Raw genomic sequence first — 23,906 nt, 5'->3', positions numbered from 1 at the left:
AACCTTTGCAACATAAGGAAGCAGCTTGCTTTATTGTCTTTTGGTAATGGCATACTCTGCCAGTACAACTAAGTAAAAGGAATTTAAACAGTTAGTTAACTGTACGATACAACCCCTTTTTTTCCCAAAAACATGGATGTAGTGAAGTGGTGTATCTAACAGCTACCTCTTTGGGGTTTGTTTGTTTGTTTGTTTGTTTGTTTACTTTCTTGCTGGTTTTTTTTTCCTCCTCTGGTCTTAAGTGGTGCTGTAAAGACCAGCTCAAAATTGAGCCCAGACTGTGCTACACAGTTACAAATAAATGAAGTAACAGTATATATCTTGAAGGGGCTGGTCCAATTTAAAACAAGTCAGGGTAAAAAGCAGAGGAAAAAGCAAAAGGATATGTTTACTCTATAGAGAGATATTTACTGTTAGTTATTCATTTACAGGTCAATGTTCACTGTATTAATTAAAATTGAGAGTATGTCTGTCTAGTTATACCATTTTAAAGTAGTACAATATGGAGGTGTTGAGAATGTCTCAGAGTTAACTTTCAGCTAGCGAAACGAAGATATTAGAAGTTTAAAGAAGCAAAGGGTGAGATGTGCAGCAGTCTTCACAGGTAAACAAAAAAAAGTACAGGAAAGAAGAAAAATATTTTGGAAGCTGTTATTTACTCAAGCTACTCAAGCAAAACAAAATGCATTGTGATTGATTTATGAGTGGTGAAAACAAACACTTCGAAAATCTATTTCCAATTCCCTTTTCGAGTCCTGATTGTTTTAATAAATTTCAGTACTGCCTCCCTTCCTCAGCTCACCTCTTACCCGCTCCTTAGCTACATTTAAGCCTGGCCCATGCTTGGGGAAAATACCTCATTTAGAACTGAAGTGACACATTCAAACTAACATAGGAAGCATGAGCTGTGCCTCAGTACGGATCAAGTAAACCAAAAGCTAGCCAGAGCTCCAGAAAAATTAAAATCAGACTACGAACACCACCAGACTTAAAGCATCTTGCTGTGGACATAATCTAGTAAGGTCTGTACACTGTGGGTGGAAATGCTTGGTTTCCCTCCTGAAACCATTGCAATCGGCAACTGAAGGTGAGATCCTACAGTTCAAACACAGACCCCTCTCCAGGAGCATTACACTGGCTGTTCAATGTCTGCGATTCGACTAGTTCTTGTTAAGAAGTCTTCTCTAACAGTTAGCATTTGCTGAGTTTTATATAAATGGCAGAGGGATAAAAGAGGTTATTTATCTGTTTTGGGGTATTTCTGGCCACATTACAAGGTAATACAGGTCTGTATGATAAATCTGTAGGGCTGGTTGGGAACTGCCATCACTCTTTCAGCACTGCTGGAGCCAGAGGGGGAGGTACTGAAAATTTTCCGTCCACTTTGTTTCAAGTTTTGTCACCTACCTAAAGTGCAGTGTCCCATCAGCTTGCATTAAGACTGAAGAACAGTACTCCACCCAAATAGCTCTCTTCTGTTTTACCCATCTTTGGACATCAGCTTCAGGAGTTTTGCATCAGTTTCAGCGCTCATTCACACAACAGATCACTTGATATTAAACAAACAAGAAGTGATTTGCAGACTGATACAGTCTGATAAAAGTTGGGTGAAGGTCTGCACAGACAAAAGTAAAAACTTCTTACAGTGTTAGACATCTGGAATCTACAAAAATATATTCTACCAGCTAAATGTTTTCCTAAAATTTAGGCAAGTAAAGTAGGTTTTATCCAGGAATTTGCGTTTGAACAATGGTATGTATGTGTTTTACAGACACTGAACAGAAAATAAGTTCCTTAAGAAGATTATCAAAAAAGACAATTTAATTAACTTACTACCAATGTGCATTCTCAGCATTTCATTAAGTTTTCTCAACATACTCCACAGAATACTGTAAGGTAATAAAAAAATACTCAAAGGCACTCTAAAAACCCTGTACTGTAAGTTACTCCAACTAGCCCAGTCTTTCTACTACATACTCTTGACAGGTGGTCTTTTTAGAGGTACAGGATTCATTCAGGGAAAGAAAAGACTGAATACAAGCTAACAGATTTAACGTATAACTTTCAGATGAGCCTGAAGAAAACACCTAGATTTAACTTTCACTAAAAGGTACTTTATGTGAAAGGGTTAAGTAACTTGTTCTTCATACCACACTTCAAAGGTATGCTTTATTCCCGTCTGCTCGGCTGCCAAACGCAGACCTCTCCAGAGCTCCTTTTTCAACCATAGATGTCCTAAAAAGCCTTTTAATGTTGCGTTCTAATCACACCCTCAAGCATGTGCGCCATTATCACTTATTCTTTAAAAATCAGAGCTAAAAGCAAAACTGATTACTGCAAGAAATCTGTCTCCTTGAACAAAAATTGATTCAGAGTATCTTACTTAAAAGAAAGGACAGAAAATTAAAGGGATACTGTTATGGTTAATATCTTTAAAAATGTTTAATTTGTCCTCCTTCATGGAAGCTTAAAATTGAAACTGCTTTCCAAATCAAATTTATTTCCTCATTTACACAAAATTTTCTGGCTATGCTTGAGAACTTTTTATTTACTTCTCAACTGCCTATATGAACCACAGCTGGAATAAGTTATTACACTGTACAGGACACTTATTCGGATATATTTTTTACTTCCATAAAAGCAATTTTTTTTTCAGTCAACGGCATAGCTCTGTAATGTCTGTGATGTTCATAAATAAATAACATGCCCAATAAACATATAAATCTCCATGTATTTTTGTACTTCTTTATTTTTAAAGCGTGTACCACAATTACATGAACATTCCTGGCCCAATTCACTGACCTCTATTCCCATTCCCACTAGCTAACCAAGGAAAACCCAAATGAGAAATCTTCTTCTCCATGTCCAACAAGCCTCCAGGCTTTGGCACAGTTCCTAGAATATTTTTGCACCTCCATAGCAAAGTAGGTTAATAAAGTCTCTGGTCATATCCTCTAGGTAGGTACCTAGTTTCCTGCAATAATCATCCCCAACATCTTAAGTTTCACTATCAGCTTTCCCTTGCACCTCTCCTCTGCCCTACCACCCTCTCCCCAGGGTGGGGGTACAGGGACAGAACAAAGCAACAGAAAATAGTGACTAAACTCCTTTTTTGCTTCATTACTCCAATGAAGCTACACAATCGTCTCTACGAACCAGCACCGCACTTCATCTCAATTCATATCTCAATACTTCATCTTCCAGGTTAAATCTATCTTATTTCAGCCATTCATTTTTTTCACCACTATCATGTTTGGCTGTTTGCCAGCATATGAAAAAAATCAGAAGAGTATTCAAACCAAAGTCTGCAACAAATATTTGAAACACAGTACTTCACTCCAAAGTAATTACACTCCAGTGTTCTCTGCTACCACCAAGGGAAATAGTTTTATCTGTTGGTTAAGTATTAAGCCTCAGGACTTTGATACATTTGTTGTATAAGGCTCACAGTACCTTTTAATTTTATGAAATACTGCTATTTATATTCATAATGATAAATCTATGAACATTCATCAAGGTTTTTATCTGGAAGCAGCAAATCTTATTTACTGACCTTTCAAGTTTCAACTTATATCCTGTCCATTCCTTATTATACTACAACTATTTATTACAATAATACAGAATACACTATTGCAACTTGGAATACTTCTTAGTTGCCACTCTCTCTTCCATTCCCTTTACCAGAGATTATTTTAGACAACAGTATTTTTATTTATCTGTCTTGCATGGAAATGGATATTAGAATCACAAAACTTTGAAATATTACTTAAAATATACATTAAGATCATAAGGTACTGTAATTCCCAACACCAGCACTTAACAATGGCCAAAGTAAACACTAACTAGAGACATCTCAATTCCTCCTCTACTGAATAAACCAAAACTAAGAGCTGAGAAACAAAACGAACAGCACATCTGACAAAAGTTCTTTCAGTGCTATCTCTTTCAGAGATAATACAGCTTTTTCTCATAATGGCAACTCAAATTCAAGATAATCCTTTATATATTTTGACAATAGTGGTAAAGAGCCCAACTACATTAACCGCAGCTTCCTTGTCATTGCATACAAGGCAACCAGACATCAGCTTTTCTGATGCTTCCTCTGTACATTTTACTCATGTAAATTATTGTAAACTGCTGCTATATTTTTTTCTCTTGTGTAAATATTTCTATGTGATCAACACTGCATAGTCATTCCTTCTTTGAATTACTGTAGGAACAGAAGGGACATGTCAAAACACAAGTGTGAAATAAACTCATAACCTGTACAATCCAGAAGTCTAGAAGATGCTTTAGGGTTATGAGATATTTTTGGAACTTGAAAGAAGTCCTTTTTATTTTAGTATGTGTTAATGAGGATTTAAAAGACCCACAACCTTGCAAAGAAGAAAAAAGAAAAAAAAAAAAGAAAAAAAATAATCAGGCTTATATTTATTAACAGGGAGTTTAAAGAGACATCAGTCTCCCATTACCACGGACCAGTGAAGTGAATGATCCTCTGTCACATACCATCAAGTCTCACAGTGCTGTAAAAATTCCACCTATTTCCTTGACAGTCTCAATTACATTGGAGCCATAACCACTCCTTTTCATTAGATTCAAAAGGCAATTTCAGAAATATTAAGATATTAGAGTGACAGACTAAAATAGACAGGTAAATAGTACCTTTGAATTAACAGCCTGCTCAATACAAGACATTTTAAAATTCTTTCATGTCTGCAACAGGCAGAATGTGTAACCAATGCAATTTCTCATATTGATTATTCTATGAGAGATCATTTGGCTTACTATTCAAATGACTGAAGTACTGTAAAATTTGCAAAATCTAAATTTTCAGGTAAAAGCAAGTCCTTGTGTATATAATTTTTTTTAAGTAACTGCTTGGTATTGAGCATTTGGCAGTCAGTATTGTTCTTCTCAAAAGTTCAAGTCCTTTAACCTTAATGTTCTACCTTTGTAACACTTCCCAAGACTTAACATGACCCCTTTCCAATTGTGACGAAGTATATGACAACTCAAACAAACAGGGTTTTTTAGAAGATAGCATTACTACGCCAGTATTACACCTAATGCTTATCTGAAGCAAAGCATACCTTTTCAGATGATTTGTTAAAGCCAGTGAATGAACATCTAGCTTCAGAACTGAGAAATTTTTCCATTGCAAGTCTATCTGAATATTTAATAATTGCATAATAATACAGGAACAAAATAAATGACCAAAGTAAAAACAGCGATGACTGATTTTTTTGCTGGTCTCTATTACTGACTTCATTTTTGTTTCCTTTTCCGGGATAATATTTTCAGATTGAAGTAGAATTGAGCAACAAATTCATTATAATGATCAATAACTGAAACATTTATCAGTGATATCACCAACCATACCAAAACCTCAGAGATTAAAATATAAGTGTACTTCAGGTATAAAATGAAAGATATGTTACTGCAGCTCTGTTGGCTGATGTGCAGTATATTTTCTATTGCTAAACAGAACATGTCACACATTTCTTCTACTGGCATTCACAAATAAAGGAGAGATCACTCAGAATGGTCTTGCTCCTTTAATTTCATCCTTCCATAATATTTATTGCATTAGCTTTATGACTCCATTTAATAAATTTGATCAGGGCCTGAAGGTGTGATATGCTTACTAGCCAGCAATTAAAGTCACTGGCTTAAGTTACAAAAGGCGTCATAAGACAGAGTAACAAAGTTCAAAGGTTTATTGAAAGGCCTTGTCCCCTGTTCCTCTCCAAGTGCTGATACTGGCAGGATGGTACTCCTACACTCTGTTGAGAAGTGGGGGTTTTTTATATTAGTAAATGTCTACAAGGCTTAGCAGCAGAACAAAAAAAGCACCCAACTCTGTTAATCTCATGGTGCCCGTGCCCAGGTAAACAGGTACAAGAAGCAGGTGCTGGAGGAGACTGCACACTCAAGAAGGCAGTACAGCTTCAGCAATACTTGGCCTTTTTTCCCCCCTTTTAAAACTTACCCACAATATGACAGGATTTTCAAGGAAAGTGTGTTTCTTCCTTCCTTCTCCCCGCAAAAACCAACCTGAATTGTTATAAACCAAACTAATTTACATCCTACACAGCAGCTGTTTTGGTTTCACAACTTCATCCCAAGAAACACCAAAGTCAGACCTGCAGGGCTCTTGTCTAACCTATTTGTTTCAAAGCTATATTTAGTTTTAAATGATCTCCATGAACTGACCCAAAAATCCTAATATATGTTTCTTTATTCTGAGTCAGCCAAAAACCTTGTGATAGCATAAATCACTACCATGGGTGTAATTCCAGTCTTGGGACATTCTTAAGTAAAATACAGGCTCTTGGAAGAAAACAGAATTTCAAAGGGGAATGAAATTGATGGCTCTAAAACACTTTAAACCCAAAATTTAAACAGTAGTTCAGTATGAAATAAAAATGACTACAGAAGGATTCCCTTTACTGGGTCATATGATAGGTGACAAAATCTTGGGAACAACTGTGGAAGTGATGATATATACATTTAATATTCAAATTACCAATCATCTGTCAGTTCTTAATGTTTTAGATGAGACTTTAGATGAGTAAACAGTAGCATAAAAATGATAAGGTGGCATGCCCAAGACAAAGATCAGAGAAAAAGCCACAAGTAGGTCAAGGCTGGTCCCGATTCTGTCAACATTCACCTACTTTCTTCAACTGCTTCAGAAAACAATAAACAATCCAAACCTAAAGAACATAAATGCTTTTCTCCTTCAGCAGGGGCAAAAGGAAAGCTGCAATTCAGATTATGGGCTTGGGTAAGTATGTCAATGCCCTGCCATCAAAAGCAAGACCTTAATCCTGACTTTTCAAATACAATCAATGTGCAAATATGCTCAGAACAGCACTTTGATACTTTGAGCTATCTACAAAAACTTAAAAAACAAATAAAAGGTATTTCCCACTTCATAATTAAAAACTGCTTTTAGTTAAGCGATTAGGTAGAACTCTTACTCACTCAAATTAAATCAGGTGACCTATGGTAAAATAGATTATTTTAAAAAAATTTTTTTTTCCTGTCAGTATTGCTTTATGACATTCTCAGAATAATTATGCATAAAGACTGACAGCATGCAGGATCTGTGCTAGTTGTCCTTTAGCCATTGACACAGAAGTAGTCCACAGAACATGGACTGAGACTCTCCCTCTAAAGCAGCAGTCTGGACTATATGGAGAAGATAAAATTGTTCTGGCTCTGCCAGATCATAAATGGCAATTTTTAATGGCTTTAAGATTTAAAGCTGAAAGGAATTCTAGCAGGTCTTAATTTCATATTCTTTTGTCCCAGTTCATGATCTGAATATTCACTTGTGAAGCAGCACTCAACAAAAGACTAGCAATTCAGGACACTGTCACATGAATGCTAGTTCAGGCACAGTGGATGGGCCGCCACGAACGTGGCTGTGAAACTGCATCCTTAACCAAACGCAGCTCCCAAATTAAAACTGAGTCTTTCAAACCGGATATTTACTATACTCATCAGCAAGGATAAGGCATATAAAAAAATCTGAAAATGTCATGGACAGTAACAGTGAATTCATTTGGTCAATTCAAAACAGTGAAAGGAATAAGGGATGAGGAAAAGCAGAGTTTTCCCTATTTAAATTGACAGCAATTATTATGTGGGAGCTTCTCTCCCCAACAATTTTAATTTAGACATAAAAATAAGGTAGATGCTAGTTATTACTCATTCTGTTTATTTCACTTTAAGAGCTGAGTATTTTTCTTGATACAACCCTCATTGTTTGTGTGTTTGGTTGTTGGTTTTTTTTTTCATTTACATATGCTGAACTACAAGAAAACATAAACCATTAAACTCCATTGTCCTTTAACTGTACATCATGTTAACAAGATCAGTTTCCAGAACGATGACTTAGAGGACATGTGCCCTTAACAAAACTATTGGCAGATCTTCATTTTCCAAGACGTCACTTTCAGCCTGTGTCTATTCTTGTTTGTTCTGGATATGTCCTTGCAATTGAGATAGGAATCATGCTTTGAAAAATGCTAATTGAATGGAATACTCTTCACTTCTGTTAAGAAAACAAAAACCAGCACCTCAATTTTTCTTGTATTGACTGTCTTTAGTTTTTTTTTTAATGTACATAAAGAGTTAAGAGCTAGTTTGCAGATGCACCTTTCTAAACTGTTAGCCACAGCTCAAGACAGATGCAATAACTGCTGAAGTTAAGGCATGCTTGGAAGCTAAGCACTCTGTGCTGTCTACATTTGTAACCTTGTGCAGTATTACATTATGCATATTAATTTTATGAATCTCATGTCTTTCCATGACCTATTTGATCCATGTCCCTTCAGCCAGTCAGAACAATAACAAAAAGAATAATTTTGCTTCAACAACATACCCACAAGCTACAAATCAACATCAAGGAGGTCTGGTCCACAGGATTTCAAAAGCACTTTGGGAGAACACAGGAGAGTCAGAAAGCACTAAGAGATTCAGAAAATTCTCTTCTCCATTTTACCTAAAAATGCTAGCCTAGGAATTGATACAATTAAGAAAGATGGATTGCAAGCAGTCTGGGAATAACTGATAAATTATCTTCCGTCTTCCATAAAGCTTACCCGCAAGATATTCTCCCTCCAAATAAGAGATCTGAAGTAAATGAGCCAACAAGAATTTACAGAAACATCCAAAGTAAAATTATATTTCTATATGAGAACAGCCTTTTTAACAATGCTTTTGTTCTGCTTACTATGTAATCTCTGGGGCGGAAAAAGCTCTTATTTAGGGCTTTCAAATAGTTTCATATCAGTTGTCAAGGGCCTTTAAAAACAAAGGCAAGAGGAAGCCAAAAAGGTACTGTGTTAAAAGACACAAAGACATACACTTCTATTCAGAAGTCAGTGTACTGTGAGCTTCCACTCCAGAAAGAAATGCCATACATAAGTGAAAAGGGTTCAAAATGGACTGTGATATAACTTTTCCTGTATTTCCTGTAATAAACCTTAACCTGTTAATTAGGAACCAAAACAGTTAAAAGAAAAATAAAATGGTTTTCAGTGAAACAAAGTCCACTGACCCAGACCACATGCTAGAGTCTCTCCTTCCTAATGTACAACTAGATTGGCTTTCAAGTCTCATTTGCAGAGCTCAACAAGTGCTAGCACAGATCTTAGCAATTACTTCACATGAAGAAGATTGCTCGTTTCTGAAAATCGCTACTACCTTTATGGAATAAGTTTTGCTATTCATAGGCAAATATTCTTCAATAGTTACAAGAATTTATATTAAATAAAATAATAAAATGCATTATCTGAAATTAAAAACCCTATGCACACTTTCAAGAGAGAAGGGAAAGTCAGTAGCTTTTCAGAAAAAAAAACTAATAATGTAGATCAAAGCCAGAATTACTACTTGACCATCAGTTCAATGCCATCTTCAGCTTTATTGCTCCCATTAAGCAAAGGCTCTATTCTGACACTACATTTAGCTTACAAAATGAAGAAAACTATAAGAGCACCGCCTGGTGGTGCCAGAATAATGAAGAAAAATACTGCCATGAAACCAGGAATAGATCTAGGAATAAAATTTGGAATAGCACCATTCCAAAATGACAAGGAAATTAAAACACCAGTTTCTCTGGTGAGCAATTATTTTGCACCTACTAAAATGTATTTGCATATGAAAAAGAATGGGGGAAAGAAAATCATGCTCTAGAGTCCAAGGATTCCTACATTTCCCAGCATATTTTACTGTTCCACAAAATTTCCTGCAACAGTTCTTCAACAGAAAGCTCTGAATTAATTTTTTTTCAAATTATACATAAATACCATCATACCATGTTCTAAGAAAATTAAAGAAATAACAGATGATAATTTACCAGAGTACATATTCTACAAAATGATTCTGCTATAACCATTCTGGTGTTATATCCAACATCATAAACAAACAGCATAAAAATTCCACTCACAGACTTCCAAGCCTTTATAGAAAAATACCACATCAGGAAATTAAAGAATGATACTACTAGGACACACTAATTCTGCTACAGCCCTCATGATTAAAGCCTAAATTCTTACTAAGTACTTTTAAACACTGTACATGGCCATGTTCCAAAGTCAGCCATAGCCATGGAAGTTATTTAATATCAAGTCTGATATGAGTCTACCTTCATTTATCCATCACTCTCACATATCAAAAGAAGATAGAACTTTAAATATTAAAATGAAGTCCAGATTGTTCTCATGTTTTGGTGTATTGAACAGCAATGCATTTTGGTAAAAGGCTGTATTCACCTAATGCAGTTTGTCTCGCCTGCTCTTCCCTCTTCATGTACTCCAACACTGTACTTTTACCATGTTGTATGCACTCACGTTACACACCTGAGTTCAACTGAACACAACCGTCATTTTTTCCATGATTACTGAAACTCCCAGCAGGCAATTTGTAGCAAAATTACAGAACCCTGAAACCTGAAAAAATGCGCTGACAATTTCATTGATCAAGGCTCTCAGTGTACTCTACAATATATAATCAAATATTAAAAGTATCAGTACCTTAACATTTTTAATATATTACACTGCGGCCAAGTTAGGGCATTTCTGACCATAGGCAAGTTGGAGATTTCCCTAAAAGATACTCAGTTCTGCGATCTGCATGCTTGAATCACAAGTATTTGCACACGTTTTGCATCCATAGGCCAGTCTGTAGCCCATTCGTATGGCACATATGACATACTAAGGAATGCCAAATGTTTCCGTAGAGCAGATGACTTTGCTCTTTTCCAGGTTACTCCTACAATGCACTATGGATGGAGCTCTAGTGATTTCCACAGAGAAGCAGTATTTATTTTCTACAATTTAGCCCTCATATCTAAACACTATTGTCTTCATTTAAACATGCTGTTGATAACCTGCACTTCATACAAAGTAGCACAGATAATACTGGAAAATAAGAAAAAGGGGTGGAAGTGATGAAAAGGCCAGTCAGAAAACATTGGGGGAAAGCAAGTTAAGAAAATGTTACCTGTGTTATTTTTTTAAAAAGCATGGCTTACTGTACAACCACAACATTAATTTTCATAACCTCTCTGTATTTAGATAGCAGATAATTGCTATGGTTTGTGCCACCTTTAGCTACTACCCCATTCACTACCCATTCAATCCACTGCCACTCGCATTCACTTTTTCCTTGTTACTGCTTATTATGGTCAAATACTATTATCAATAAATAAATGCATTAATCACATAAGCCTCTATCCTTTACATACATATTTGTACTGCCACTTTCATTTAAGCATCTAATACCTCACTCAGGGGTCTGCTTTTACAAAACTGGATGTAATAGTTAGTTTGACTCACAATAAAGCAAAAGTTACAGCATCTACTATGTGATGTATTTCCAAATTATAACACTGGGGCTTTGTCGATTCTGACTATACTTAACTGCTTGTAGAACAGCTGAACACATCCACATTAGACAACTTTGAGAGGATTAAAGCTTCTTTCTGTGTTCGAAAACCAGTCTGCACTATTCCAACCCAGACAAGATAACTGTCATCTTGGAGAAATGTAACCAGTGACAGATGCGAGACACAGTTCTGGCCCCAGCCAATGGGACATTTCACATGCAGCAGGGATTCTCCCATTTCCTCCATCCTGCATTTCCAGTTAACCCATCCTCATCCCAAGTCTCTCCTCCTAGAAGCTCCCACTCTTCAGCTCCACAGGCTTCTGCTCCCATCCATCTCCAGCACACACATCACCATACGCTGTTATTGCCATAATTGGTAACGCGGGAGGAGATCTCTACAACTCCAAACTCAACAGTTTACACCAGTGCTAATGAGTGTGTTTACTAGTGTAAACAATGCTAAAGCTGCATCACCTACAAACATTATTTATCACTTTAAGAATTTCCCAACTTTACAGGTAATTTAGGACAGACTCAAACTGGCATAAATCCAAGCTACAGCTTGGAAACTGAGACTATATTTTGTTTACAGAAAGCAATTATATCATTGTAAATACCTGGTACTAAGCAATAGAGAACATAGTCATTGATCACAGCCATTAAATAATCTATTACAGAAATTTAAAACGGACATCAGCTATTAAGTAAGTACCAGGCATACTACATACTTGAATTTCAGAAACAAAATCCAAACATTTTCAGATAGATTGCTCTCGTAATAATATTTATAACTTAATCTTTAATCAAGTGCTTACTCTTAGATTCTAAAGGTTACAGAGGAAATTGCAGTAACTGAGCTGAGCTTTTTATTGAATTCTTTTGACCAGAAATAAATGGGTTTTCAGTAAACCCTAGAAGCTGTTCTGAGTACAGATCCTACTTTTTACACTACTTCTCATATTCCAGAAGGATTTTAAAATCTAAATTGCCCCTGTATCATCTTATTCTCTGTTTCAAGGACTTTCATTTTTTCAACGAATTCAACAAAGTAGCCAGTTCTATTCTCAGGAAATCTCCAGAGTTAGGAAATAAGCACAGAAATCAGACTAACACAAATCTAAACAAGCAAAGGTATAACCAACAAAGGTAGAAAAAAAATAATTTTTTCTTCATCTCAGTTGAAATTCTATGCAGACCAGTTAGAACAGTCCTGTAATATATTCTTCCTGCTAGCAAGTAATTGACATTGCTTCAGCATACCTTATACCAAGTACTGTATGAGAATACAAGTGTTACCAAGCAATTGTGAACACCAGAACGGTTATAGGGGTGGCCATCACATAGTCAGCATGGAGAACCTTTGTTAGACCAAGCAGAATACAGATGCAAACTGATTAAATGTTGCAACCCAGCTGTACACTCCACCCAACTAAATTATCCCCAGATCATGCAAGAAGATTGTAGCATTCCCTATGTGCCATTTCAATCTTTCAAAAACAGAGAGGGGAAAATTTTTCACATTCTATGTAAAAAGAGGACTCGACTGCCCCACTGCAACTTTTCTTACTAAGAAACCAAAGGCACGCTGTGCTCAAGTAACCAAAACTTCCATACAGAAAAACCTAGGAGCTAGATCTCGTTGGTACACAAAGTCTAGTAGCAAAGCTACTGTTCAGTACTTGCTTACAAACAACTCAGACAAACAGGACTTCAAAAGCTAACCCTCAAATATAGAACAGATGGGTCTACTTACATACAGGAGCCTACAGAAATAGCTTAACATAAAATACAGTATTATTCCCCCAAAACGCCTCCCTCCACCATAAAACTCATTCATCTCTGCTCAGTTTTGCAGACTAAGCCAGTTTCTCAATTCTCTCATTTTCTTACACTTAAATTGCAGTTCTTTGTGGATTTTTTTTAACATGCCATTTTAAAAAACATTACCAATTACATTAACATATTACTGTTCATTTTAATAAACACAAATTCAGTTTAAGTAAGCTCTATACAACTTTGAGCTAGCTTTTCTCAGATGAAAAGCTGAATGTTACATATTCCAGACTAGAAGGCAGAACTTTCCAGAGGATTAAAGATACATGAGACCCAGATACAACCATTGCAAGTCATCAAAAAACACTTCAAACATATCCCAAAGGCTTCCTTCTACTTTACCTGCCCAAAGCTATTTTCCTTCTCAATCCCATTGCTCCCCCAAGAAATCAAGCAGCCTAGTGACATCAAGCAGCCTCATACAACACACACACACTTGTTACTTGCCTTTATTTACTACTCAGTTTGATCATGTACAATTGGTATGAATGCCTACACCTTCACCCATTTATAAACACTAAAGGCATTTGTGTTTTCGGATTAGTGAAAGCCACAATTTAAACACTCTCTTAAAAAAAGGTGAAAGAGTATGTGCAGGGGAGAGAGGAAAAGAAACACCTGAAATAGGTCTTCTGAAAAATCAATATTAGATTGTAGATCCAGTCACAAGCTCTTCTGCTGTAACATTTGCCGATTTCAGAGGAAAGAGAAAATACTGAATGCTACCATGATCTAACTGTATTATCAGAGTACAGTTGCACGTGGCTACAAACAACATCAAGATTTGCAGGTGCTGCAAAACAACATGCAATTCAAGTGACCTGTGAAATGCTGACCTTGGCATAACTTACAGCGAACTAATTTATCCAAAATGGTCCTCGCTCAACTTTGAGAAAAAAAATGCTACCCACATTCCTTCCTTCTTACATCATCTTACAAGACAATAATGAACAATCTAGTATATTACTTAGATAGAATTTCACCTAATTCCCGACGTCTAATTTAAATGCAAGGAGTTACTATATCCATTTCATTTAATTCAGCACATTTGGGGAATAGTCATTTAAATGTTAACAGAATTTTTCTTTTCATGAAATTTGGAAAAACAAACAAAAAAACCCCAACTTAAACATACAAGCTTTGCAAAATTTCCCATATAAAAAAACTGAATAAGGTCATTGTTCTACTATACTTTTTCACAAATACACTCAGAATGCAATTTAGATAAAGCAATCCTTTAAAAAATACTGACATAGCTATTAAAGATAATCACCTGCAGATCCTTAAAATGTGATGGTAAAGTGTGAAACACAACACACACTCTGCTCTGTAATGTGCCCATTGCCAGTATTGCCTCTTTTGCCTTAGGCATCCTCATGGTTTCCTCCAAGAAATAACTGGATAAAAACGACTTAGTCTCTTTCTTAGGAAATCACTGCCTATCTGCATCACATGCCCCAGACAACAGAAAAACTCACTGAAGTATAACACAGGAAGTGGAAAACCAAAAAAGCCAGTATTCAATGCAGTGCGTCCATCTGGAATGGTTCTGTCCAGTACCCACAGCCCGTTCAAGACAGGCTACCAGTAGTAAAGAGACTCTACCCAGCTGAACAATGAAAGGTGACATTATTTTTAAAATGTCATGCATAAGAATTCAGGCAATTGTAATGACATTTATATCGCAGCTTCTCACGGAAAGTGTTTGCATACTGGAACTAGAAAGAACTAAACAGTGGTAATCTTTTCTAACTGGAAATTTCTGTTCACGTTTTTCTGTGACAGTCTGTGTAGACAAAGCAGATGCATCATTTGAACAGAAAAGCTTCAAATTTACCTTGATGAGTGAAGATCATTAGCAATGCTAAACACAACAGTCAATACAGACAGCCAAGTCCTCCGAATATCCTGGAAAGATTTTTTTTTAAACTATTTCTGACCATTTTATTTATTAATTTTAAACATTTTTGTTGTCCATTACTAAAACCAAATTTCACTACACCAAAAATCAACATATCACATTGCAGATGTTTTCCACTCTTAAGAAAAACCCAGAACTATATTCTTGATTAGTACTGTTGTTGCACCTTAGCCAGCTGTAATATCAGTACTTTAAAAGGCTCTTTGGATTTGTCTTGGATTTGCTTAGTTTGAATGTTTTGTAGGGATCTTCTCTCCAGATAACATTATTGGCGTGGATTACTCTTTTCAGAGCCTCTTTATCCAATTCTGGTGGATATTCTGTTCCATCTACTGGAGACATCACTTCCTGCTTACAGTTCTCCATTTATGTTCAGCCTCATTCACAGTGAAAGCTCCATGATAAACTTTAGAGTCCTTTTGTATTTTTTTGATCAATAACAAAAAAGTCATTTTAGACTAATACAAAATGTCAGATTAAATACCTTAAAGCAAAGCAAACAATTGTCCATCTAAATGCTAATTAACATGGGGCATTTTCCTAATGTTCCAAGTACTGTCTTCCACTAACAGGTGAGTTTTGAGGGACTGGAAAAAGATCATGATACAAACAGCTTTAGCTTAGAAAAAAAAAACTTCTCACACCAAAAGTCTTAAAGGGTTTCATAAAACAAATTTTCATAATTCAGCTTTTTCTAAACTTTTCATGCTTACCAGACCGGACTTTTGCATTATTATTATTTGCATCAACTATGCAAAACATCATCGTGGTTCACAGCAATATCAGACATCAGAAGGGGAACTCATCCTGCCATTATTCATACTTTTTTGAAGCTGTAACATCTTTTTTTTTTTTCCCCTAATATACATTCTAGCAATTTTGTCCAAAACAAATTATCTGTATTGCATACTTGCTCAGCATGACATGTTCCTTTAAAGTAACCGTTAGGAGATTATAGGTTTATCCTGGAAACGTCTTTCCTACCGCTGTGCTTAGTATCAGTATAGTGATAAAACCCTCTTAAAATAGTTCTAGGGTCCAGACAACAATCAATTGTATGCAATATTCTTTCGATTTTTATTTATCAATTACTTTAGTGATTTCAGGCCTTTGAAGACCAGGAATGAGTGGTAGATTTAGGCTAAATTATTTCTGCCTTTAAAAGTTATGGCAGCCTGTACATAATGTCCTATCTCAACTTCAACATCCAAACTATTTGGAATGTTATATTGCTGTTTGCCTTTCTGAATAAAAAGTATGAGAAGCAAATACATTAAAAACCACACTGCAATTTAAAATTGTGTAAATCAGGACTTTAAAAAAAAAAAAGAAAAAGAATTCATATAATTTTTTCTACTGTCATTTGAAACAGATTTCCCACAGAGATGCCTTTTAACATAGTTTTGATAATAATAAAACAGATTGCTTGATTTCACAATCTTTGATGAATGACAATAACTTTTCAGAATTAGAGACACACATAAGACAAATACAATCCCCACACACCTTACAGAGTAATAGTTTCTTATCCCATGGGAGTGGATATATCCCAACCAACAAGACATTTTCATAAAATTTCAGCAGCAGTGTTAACAGCTTGAACCAGCAACAAAAGTAATTATTCCCTGTCTACCTTCACAGAAGTTGCAGTTCCTCTTCACTGGTCTAGGAATACTGCATGAAAACAGCACGAGCACCTCTTGCAGAGCTGTTAAGGCTTTACCGCTCACTCCAAAACCTATGAGCCTTGGCAGGTTCAATGGATTATTATTATTATTATTATTATTATTATTATTATTATTATTAAGAATCCCCACCAGATGGCAGTAGCATGTCTCCCCAGCAAAACAGGGAGCACTTCTGCAAAGGACAGCTCCTTATTCTTAGAATATACACAAGACTTCCAAAAATCAGATAGACAATTTGAAACACGGGGCACAAACAGAGTTTGTCGCTGAACAAAATTCCAGGTTTTTTTCAACACTTTAAGAACGTGTTAACAGTGAATACTCAAAGAGCAAATTGCTCTGTTTTCAGCAAATTAGGTACGCAACTTGGTTCGTGGCCATTTGCCAAACTAGACTGCACTTAAGTAAATCTGCAGAACCTGAGGGAAGGTACCTACACATCTTTTCCTGCTTCAGTAACTTCCCCCCCGCCCCCCCTTTTGTCACAGTTCAGAAACGCCAAGCTTTGGTACTGCATTAATATGTACATCTTTATGTTAAAGCACAAAGAAAATGGATAAATATAGCAATTTAATGCCGATTGTTGAAGAGATTCTTTTCTACTTTGCCAGCTTGGGTTAAGTTCACTTTAAAATCTACATGTAGTCAAAGGAGATGACATGCCAAGGATAGTTGATTTAGAACGTAATGGTGACTAGATGAGCAAGGATACAGTTTGTGTATACAAATACTAGCGGCAGCAATACAAGCATGCATGAGTTAATAATGAAAATGCTGAAGCACGATGCTTTGGCTCTTCATGAGTGAAAAACTCCAGCAGCACATTAGCTACCCCAAAACATCATAAAGTACCAGACAAATGAACTAATGACAAATGCTAATTCAACTGCCAAGTCAAAATCTCTCTCAGCTAACGGGAAACTCAATACCACACACTACTGATTACTTATTTGACGAGCTGAACTTAACTGCAGGATAAGTTGTATCTTTCTAGACAATGCAATGACACATCTGAGTAGCAAGATGAAAGACTACTTCTTCAAATACTCAAACTGTCTGTAGAATAACATCCATTTCCCTCAGAAGTACAGATACGAACTTTTCAGTTATCTATTAGTGCCAATACATGCTCAGAAAGAGATACAGAGAAGCGACAGAATCCTTATTTAAAATTAGCTTAGTCCTTACATTACTGAAAATTCTGCGTTACACTTGTACCAAAGTATACATTTTTCATGTCTAAGTCAACTTAAGCTATAAATATCCAAGCCAATGTTTATGTTCAGTTGCATTATCTCACATAGCTAAAATTAAATTACACAGGCATTCTTTCACATTTTGAATGAAATCTAAAATTCTGTTTAATTATTGCTTGCAGACTCTTAAATTCAGTCTGCATTCACTTGCAGAAGTTAACATGAAATGCCAAGAGCCTATCAGTGACCACTGAATTCAAATATACGTGAGCAAAGAGGAACTGAATTTCAGCCAATTGCATTCTCAGTCTGCGTAGCCTTACAGCTTTACCAAAGGAGATCTGACCTCCAAGCTTCTGCTTTTCTTTTATTCAACAACCTCCCTCTTTTCTTTTTTTTTTTTCCCTAAGCTGTTGTTATCTTGAAGTCGAAGCTGTAGTTACAACTTTGCAAGCCTAGTCCCGCTAGCGGCAATTCCTGCTTGTGCGGACGCAGTTGCACAGTCAGGGGTCGCAGGATGGGTGGACGCTTTTGGCACCATTCTACCTGATGTCAGTCAAGAGCAGATCCTTCTGCTTTCTACACTTCTTTTTTTTCCCCTCAACATTCTTAACGATATTATATTTAAATATGCAAGCTTGACCTTTTATTCTACTGAATATTATGAATATTCTACTGAATATTCTCTCTCTGCACCTTATTTTTTGGCATATAAAACAGAGAAAATAAAGACCTAAGAAATACATACAGGTAAGCAAAATGCTTGTAGAAACGATAAGAAGGTCTGGTCTTACATAACAATCTAAATTTAAGCAAGCCTGTAACAATTAAGTTAAAAAAACTCCACACTTTATCGAAAAGTATACGAACAGATGGAAATAATCTTTAGACAAATTTTTACAGCAGATTTCTTGTCAGTTTTCATTCTTTGATATCAATTTTTTTATACTGTACCACAACAAGAACACAGCAGTGCTAAGTGTACAACAGCACTCCTCTGACTTTGAAAACTTAGCATTTAAATTAACTCCCTAGGCCTTCTGAATTAAGGGACACAAGATCAGCTGTAACATTAACCTACGCTTATTTGTGCAGCTTGTTCAGCCTACTTGGAAAACATGATTTTATTACAAACACTAGTCTGTTTATGAGTGACCAACTTTAAGGGCTGGGACGAAGGAATAACATGTCTTCCTCTTCTGAGGCCTGTCCTGCAAAAGCACTTTGCCACTGTATGCTGGTACAGACTGCAACCCCAATCACATAATACTTCCATCTCAGAAAAATTCAAGTACGGGACAGTAGCTAAAGCAAAACTCCTTAAGTACCACAGAGAAAGCCTTGCCGACTGAATGCTGTGCAAAGTTCTGTAGGGATGCGACACAGTTGCACACTTCAAACTTTGTATTTGTGATACAGGAAGTGTGCTGCAACTCGCTTGCTCTGAAAAACACCACCAAGGCATCTTTCATGTTTCTAATAAACATTTCAGAATACGGTAAACTGACAACCATTTATTATTAAAAAAAAAAAAAAAAAATCATGCCAGTTTTGCTCCGGTGATCCTGAAGGGCAATAATTACTTACTTACATTGTATTAAGGTGGTCACAAAATATATTAGAAGATATTATGCTCCACTGACAGAACCCTCTGAAATAGCGGCTGGGGGAATAAAAGGACTGTAGGCAGTACTACAGTAAGACAGAAAATCCCATTTACATTTATGAGAGGAGAGCAAAGTTCAGATATTCTGTTTCAGGTAGCGTACAGCATACTACCGCAGGTCAAACAGTCTCCTAGACAAAGATCTTGACAGGTGACTGAAGAAGGAAGACATTTTCATATGCTTTTAATTTCTAACTCTTAAGTCAGGTCAAAACATACATTCTAATGCTCATTTGTTAACCTGAAACTTTAGGAAGAGCAGCTCAGCTACACAACATACATATTCTAACAAAATGCGTAGAAGGTATATAAACACGTTGCACTTGTCTCAGAAGAGACTGATGGTGTGGCCTGTTAGTCAGAGGTTGCTCTTCACCGCTCTAAACCTCATTCTGCCAACACAAACAAGTGAAGCCAACTTTCTAAGAACGGAGAAGAACCAGTAAAAAATTTTGTAGTAAGCAGCTGTCTTGTATTCTGATTCAAATGACAAAACCAAGAATGAATTATGATCTGGTAAGAAATGAAAAGGAAAAATCGGTTCAGTTTTTTTTTTTTCTTTACTCACCAGACAACACCAAAGGCTCCATATCCAATAGGTCTGTCCGGCTCAATGTCCAGTTGCTGTTGTGGATGTTGTGAGTGCTGATGATGGTGCGCTTTAACTGCAGCAGCTGCTGCAGCTTGTACCTGAGCTGGGGCTGCTGCAGCTGGTCCAGGGGCCTGACCCGGTGCCGGTGATGGGAAATATGGCTGCTGCTGCCCTGGGTTTAACATTGCCGCGGCTGCGGCCGCAGCTGCCGCGGCCGCGGCTGCCGAAGAGGCATGCTGCTGTACGGGATGTACCGCAGCTGCAGAGCCTGGATGCAAGTGATGTTGAGGGTGGTGGTGGTGATGGAGGTGAGGAGGAGGGAGGTGAGGAAGGTGGTGGTGATGGTGGTGGTGGTGACCTGCTGCTGCTGCAGACGTACCGCCATTGTAAGCCGCCATCATTTTTGCGTTGGCTGTTGTGCCACAAAGAGACATTCAAAAAAATGCCCTTTGATTGGATAACAACTGGGTCAAGCTGTCATTTGGCCATAAAAATGAAATCTGCTACACTTTAAAAGAAGTTGGGTTTCATCATACACGGCCCACCTTTAAAAACATTGAGCTCGACTGGCCTTATCTCTTTGCGAAGCCAAACAATTTGGAGAATCTCTTCATGTGTGCGTGAGCCAGAGTGCACGAACCCTCTTCCCCCAAGAGTCCAGCTGTGGTTGGCTACTGAATCTCCATCCTTGGGCGACTGGGTTGGGTTTTGTTTGGTTTTTTCCTTCACTTTTCCTTTTTTTTTCTTTCTTTTTTTTTTTTTTTTTTTTTTTTTTTTTTTTACAAAAAAAAGAAATACAGCGATCAATCCCCCTTCCCTCCAGAAGGAGGATCTGGAGTCTCTTCCCTGGAATACCCTGAGAGGACTGACGAGTCTACCCCTTCCATTCCCACATCCTCTCCATTTATCTCCTCGAAACCTCCCTGAGCGCCCAGGCACCTCCTACATAGCTCCCTCCTTTCAGGCACCTGCTCCCTCAAATATAGCAAAAAAAAAAAAAACCAAACCCCAAAAAACTCGGGAGTTTGCAACTTTTCCTTGAAGGCCTGAAACACACACAAGCACCCAGAAAAAGTGAAGAGGGACGGCAGGGGCGAGGAGAGGAGGGCGAGGGCAGGGAGCGGGGGGGGGGGGAGGGCAAAAGGGGATGAAGAGAAGACAAAAATAGACGGAGGAAGAGAAAAGGGACGGGGCAGGAAAGAAAACAACGGCGGAGCGAGAGGGAGAAGAGGCGGCGGCGGGGGGGGAACGGGAGGGGGGGGGGAAGTGACAAATGGATGACAGGGGCGAGCGCGGGGCCGGGGGATAAAGAGGGGCGAAGGGGGGAGGATGCGATGGGGGCGGCGAGGAGGGACGACGACGACGGCGGCGGCGGCGACGGCGGCGGCGGCCTGACAGCCTGACCCGGCGCCGGCGGCGGGCAGCGCCTCTGCGGGGGGGCGCCGGCGGCTGCAGCCCCCCCCTCCGGTGGGGCGGGGCGGGGCGGGGCGGGGAAGGAACCGGGGCCGGGTGGGGGGAGGGGGTCTCCGCTGCGTGCGTGCGTGCGGCAGGCTGAGGTGGTGAGGAGGAGGAGGGAAGGGGGGGGGAGGAGGAGGAGGAGGAGGAGGAGGAGGAGGGGGGGCTCGGGCTCTCCCCCCCCCGCAGCCCCTCTCCCCCCTCTCCTCCCCGCCCCCTCCCCCTCTCTCTCCTCCCTCCGCCGCCCCGCCTCCTCTCAGCCGCCGCCACTCACCTCCTCACGGAGAAGCCCCAGCGCGGAGCGCACAGCGGGCACGCGCACCCGGCCTGCCCTCCCCCCGCCGGCCCCCCCCCCCCCCCCAAACTCCACACCCCCCCCCCCCCCACCCCGCCCGCCCCCATGCGGGGCGCGCGCGCCCGACACCCGCCCGCAGCCAATCGGACCCGGCCCACCAGGCTCCGCGAGAGCCGCCCCCACCCAATCAACGAGCGGGACCCAGCTCGGCCGGCCCATAGGACTCGGCCGCTGTAGAGACTCCCTGACTCAGTCCCGCCCCCTTGACCCCCGCCGCCCAATCACCGCGCGCCTCCGCGCCCAGAGCTAGCGAGACCCCGCGAGATTCCCTCACCTCATACAACCCTCACCTCGGCTGGCCCCGCCTTCTTCACCTTTCCTGCCAATCACACGGGGCCGCTCCAGCCTACTGACCAATTGACTCTCCCCCTGAGACGAGTCCCGCCCCCGAGGCCTGCTTTTTGCCCAATCGCAGCCCCCTATCCGACCCAATTAGCCAATGAGGAGAAAAGAAAGCCCGAAAAGGGGTTACTGGGCCAATAGTGCTCGCAGGCAAGGCGGCCGCGTGATTGACAGCTCTCCTCACGAGTGATCAGGGGCGATGGGCGTTAAAGGAGCCGTTGCTCTTCAAATCGCGGCGCGAGGCGCCGGGTGACGGACGAGGAAGTCGCCGGGGCGCCCGTCTGCGGGTGGGCAGCTGGCCAATGGGAGGCGGGGAGCCGGCTGATGAGCGGCGGGAGGGGCCAATGGCGCTCCCGGGGCGGGGTGAGATAAGGACGCGGCGGGGCGCGGAGGTCACTGCGGGCGCTGAGGGGTGGCGGCGGGAAGCGGAGCGGCAGCCGGGGTGAGGGCCGAGCCGAGCCGGGTCCCTGTGCCCGGCCGCTGGCGTGCTTCTCCCGGGGCCCTCTGGCCATCCTCCCCGGGGGCGGCGGTGGGGCCCTCGGGGCTGTGCTGGCCCCGGGGTGAGCCCGCTCTCCTTCCCGCCCAGGGCCGAGCAGGGGAAGAGGAGCTCGGTTTCCTGAGGTAGATATTTTTGCCTTGGCCCCGCTCTCCAGAGGAAGGTGATTACTAAAGCTGTCTTTCATAAAAGAAGCTTGCCTAACTCAGCTAACGGAAAGGCGAATGTGCTTTAAAGGCGGTGGCTGGCCTCGAGATGTGTGAGGGGTTTTTGTTTGCGGCTTTTTTTGAGGGGAGGGGGTTGGCCGTGGTTTTCGGCGTTTTTCTGTTTTGGGGGGGTTTGGTTGGGTTTTTGTTTGGTTGGTTTTTTTGGTTTTTTTTTCCTTCAATTTGAATACTTGAAGGCTTTACCTTAAAGCCTTGAAGCAACTTGAGACTGGAGAAAGTACAGCATGCTGGCACTGAGGGCCTGAGCCTTGTCTCTAGGCTCCAGAAGCAAGTGAGAAGCACGATGTCACACTAGAAGATGAGTTTCCTTCTTCCCTTAGATCAAGAGGGAAAAACAAAGTAATCAGAGGTTTTAGGTCTTTTCAGTAGATAGCTGGTAGCAGATACTGTAGCCAATTCCCCTCTTAAGTCTGTTTTTCTGAGGCTTGCTGCAGCATGCTCATTAACAGGCTGGGAAGTTATGTTTCACATGTGAAGTACGTGTTAACCTAGGAGCAAAATATTTTTTGTCGTTTGTTGTTTTAGTTCACTTATGCCATTAATCTGCATGCTTGGGAAACGCAGTGTGGTTCTTTCAAGCATAAGCGTTCCTTAAAACAGAGATTAATAAAAATTTGACAGTTTTAACACTTTCCATTTTCTTGTGTGAATATTAATCATATCTGATTAATAGTTTTACTTCAGAAAAACTCCTGGTTATCAGAGCCTTACCCATGATGGTAGTAGAGT

General features: G+C 39.6%; 2 protein-coding genes across 7 annotated transcripts in view; one reads left to right on the top strand and one right to left on the bottom strand.

Annotated features, from left to right (window-relative positions):
• NLK (nemo like kinase) overlaps window positions 1-22,098 on the bottom strand; it is a 68,003-nt gene extending 45,905 nt beyond the window's left edge. For 2 of the 4 annotated variants that reach the window (XM_030027569.2, XM_030027567.2), the window contains exon 1: window positions 20,279-21,580. In XM_030027569.2, the coding sequence (XP_029883429.1) occupies window positions 20,279-20,736 (458 nt within the window). In that variant the 5' untranslated portion in view covers window positions 20,737-21,580. Of the gene's footprint in view, window positions 1-20,278; window positions 21,581-22,031 lie in introns of those variants that run through there. The other 2 variants (XM_030027568.2, XM_030027570.2) reach the window with 2 other exon arrangements.
• Window positions 22,099-22,841: 743 nt separating this feature from the next.
• LYRM9 (LYR motif containing 9) overlaps window positions 22,842-23,906 on the top strand; it is a 44,726-nt gene continuing 43,661 nt past the window's right edge. For 2 of the 3 annotated variants that reach the window (XM_030027588.2, XM_030027589.2), the window contains exon 1: window positions 22,842-23,113. The gene's annotated coding sequence lies outside the window, so the exon portion shown is untranslated. The remainder of the gene's footprint in view (window positions 23,114-23,906) is intronic. The other variant, XM_030027587.2, reaches the window with a different exon arrangement.

The sequence above is a fragment of the Aquila chrysaetos genome, chromosome 10 (assembly GCF_900496995.4).
Source record: "Aquila chrysaetos chrysaetos chromosome 10, bAquChr1.4, whole genome shotgun sequence".
Taxonomy (NCBI): Eukaryota; Metazoa; Chordata; class Aves; order Accipitriformes; family Accipitridae; genus Aquila; species Aquila chrysaetos.
Note: the sequence above shows the minus strand (reverse complement) of the source record. Positions and strands in the feature narration are given on the sequence as shown.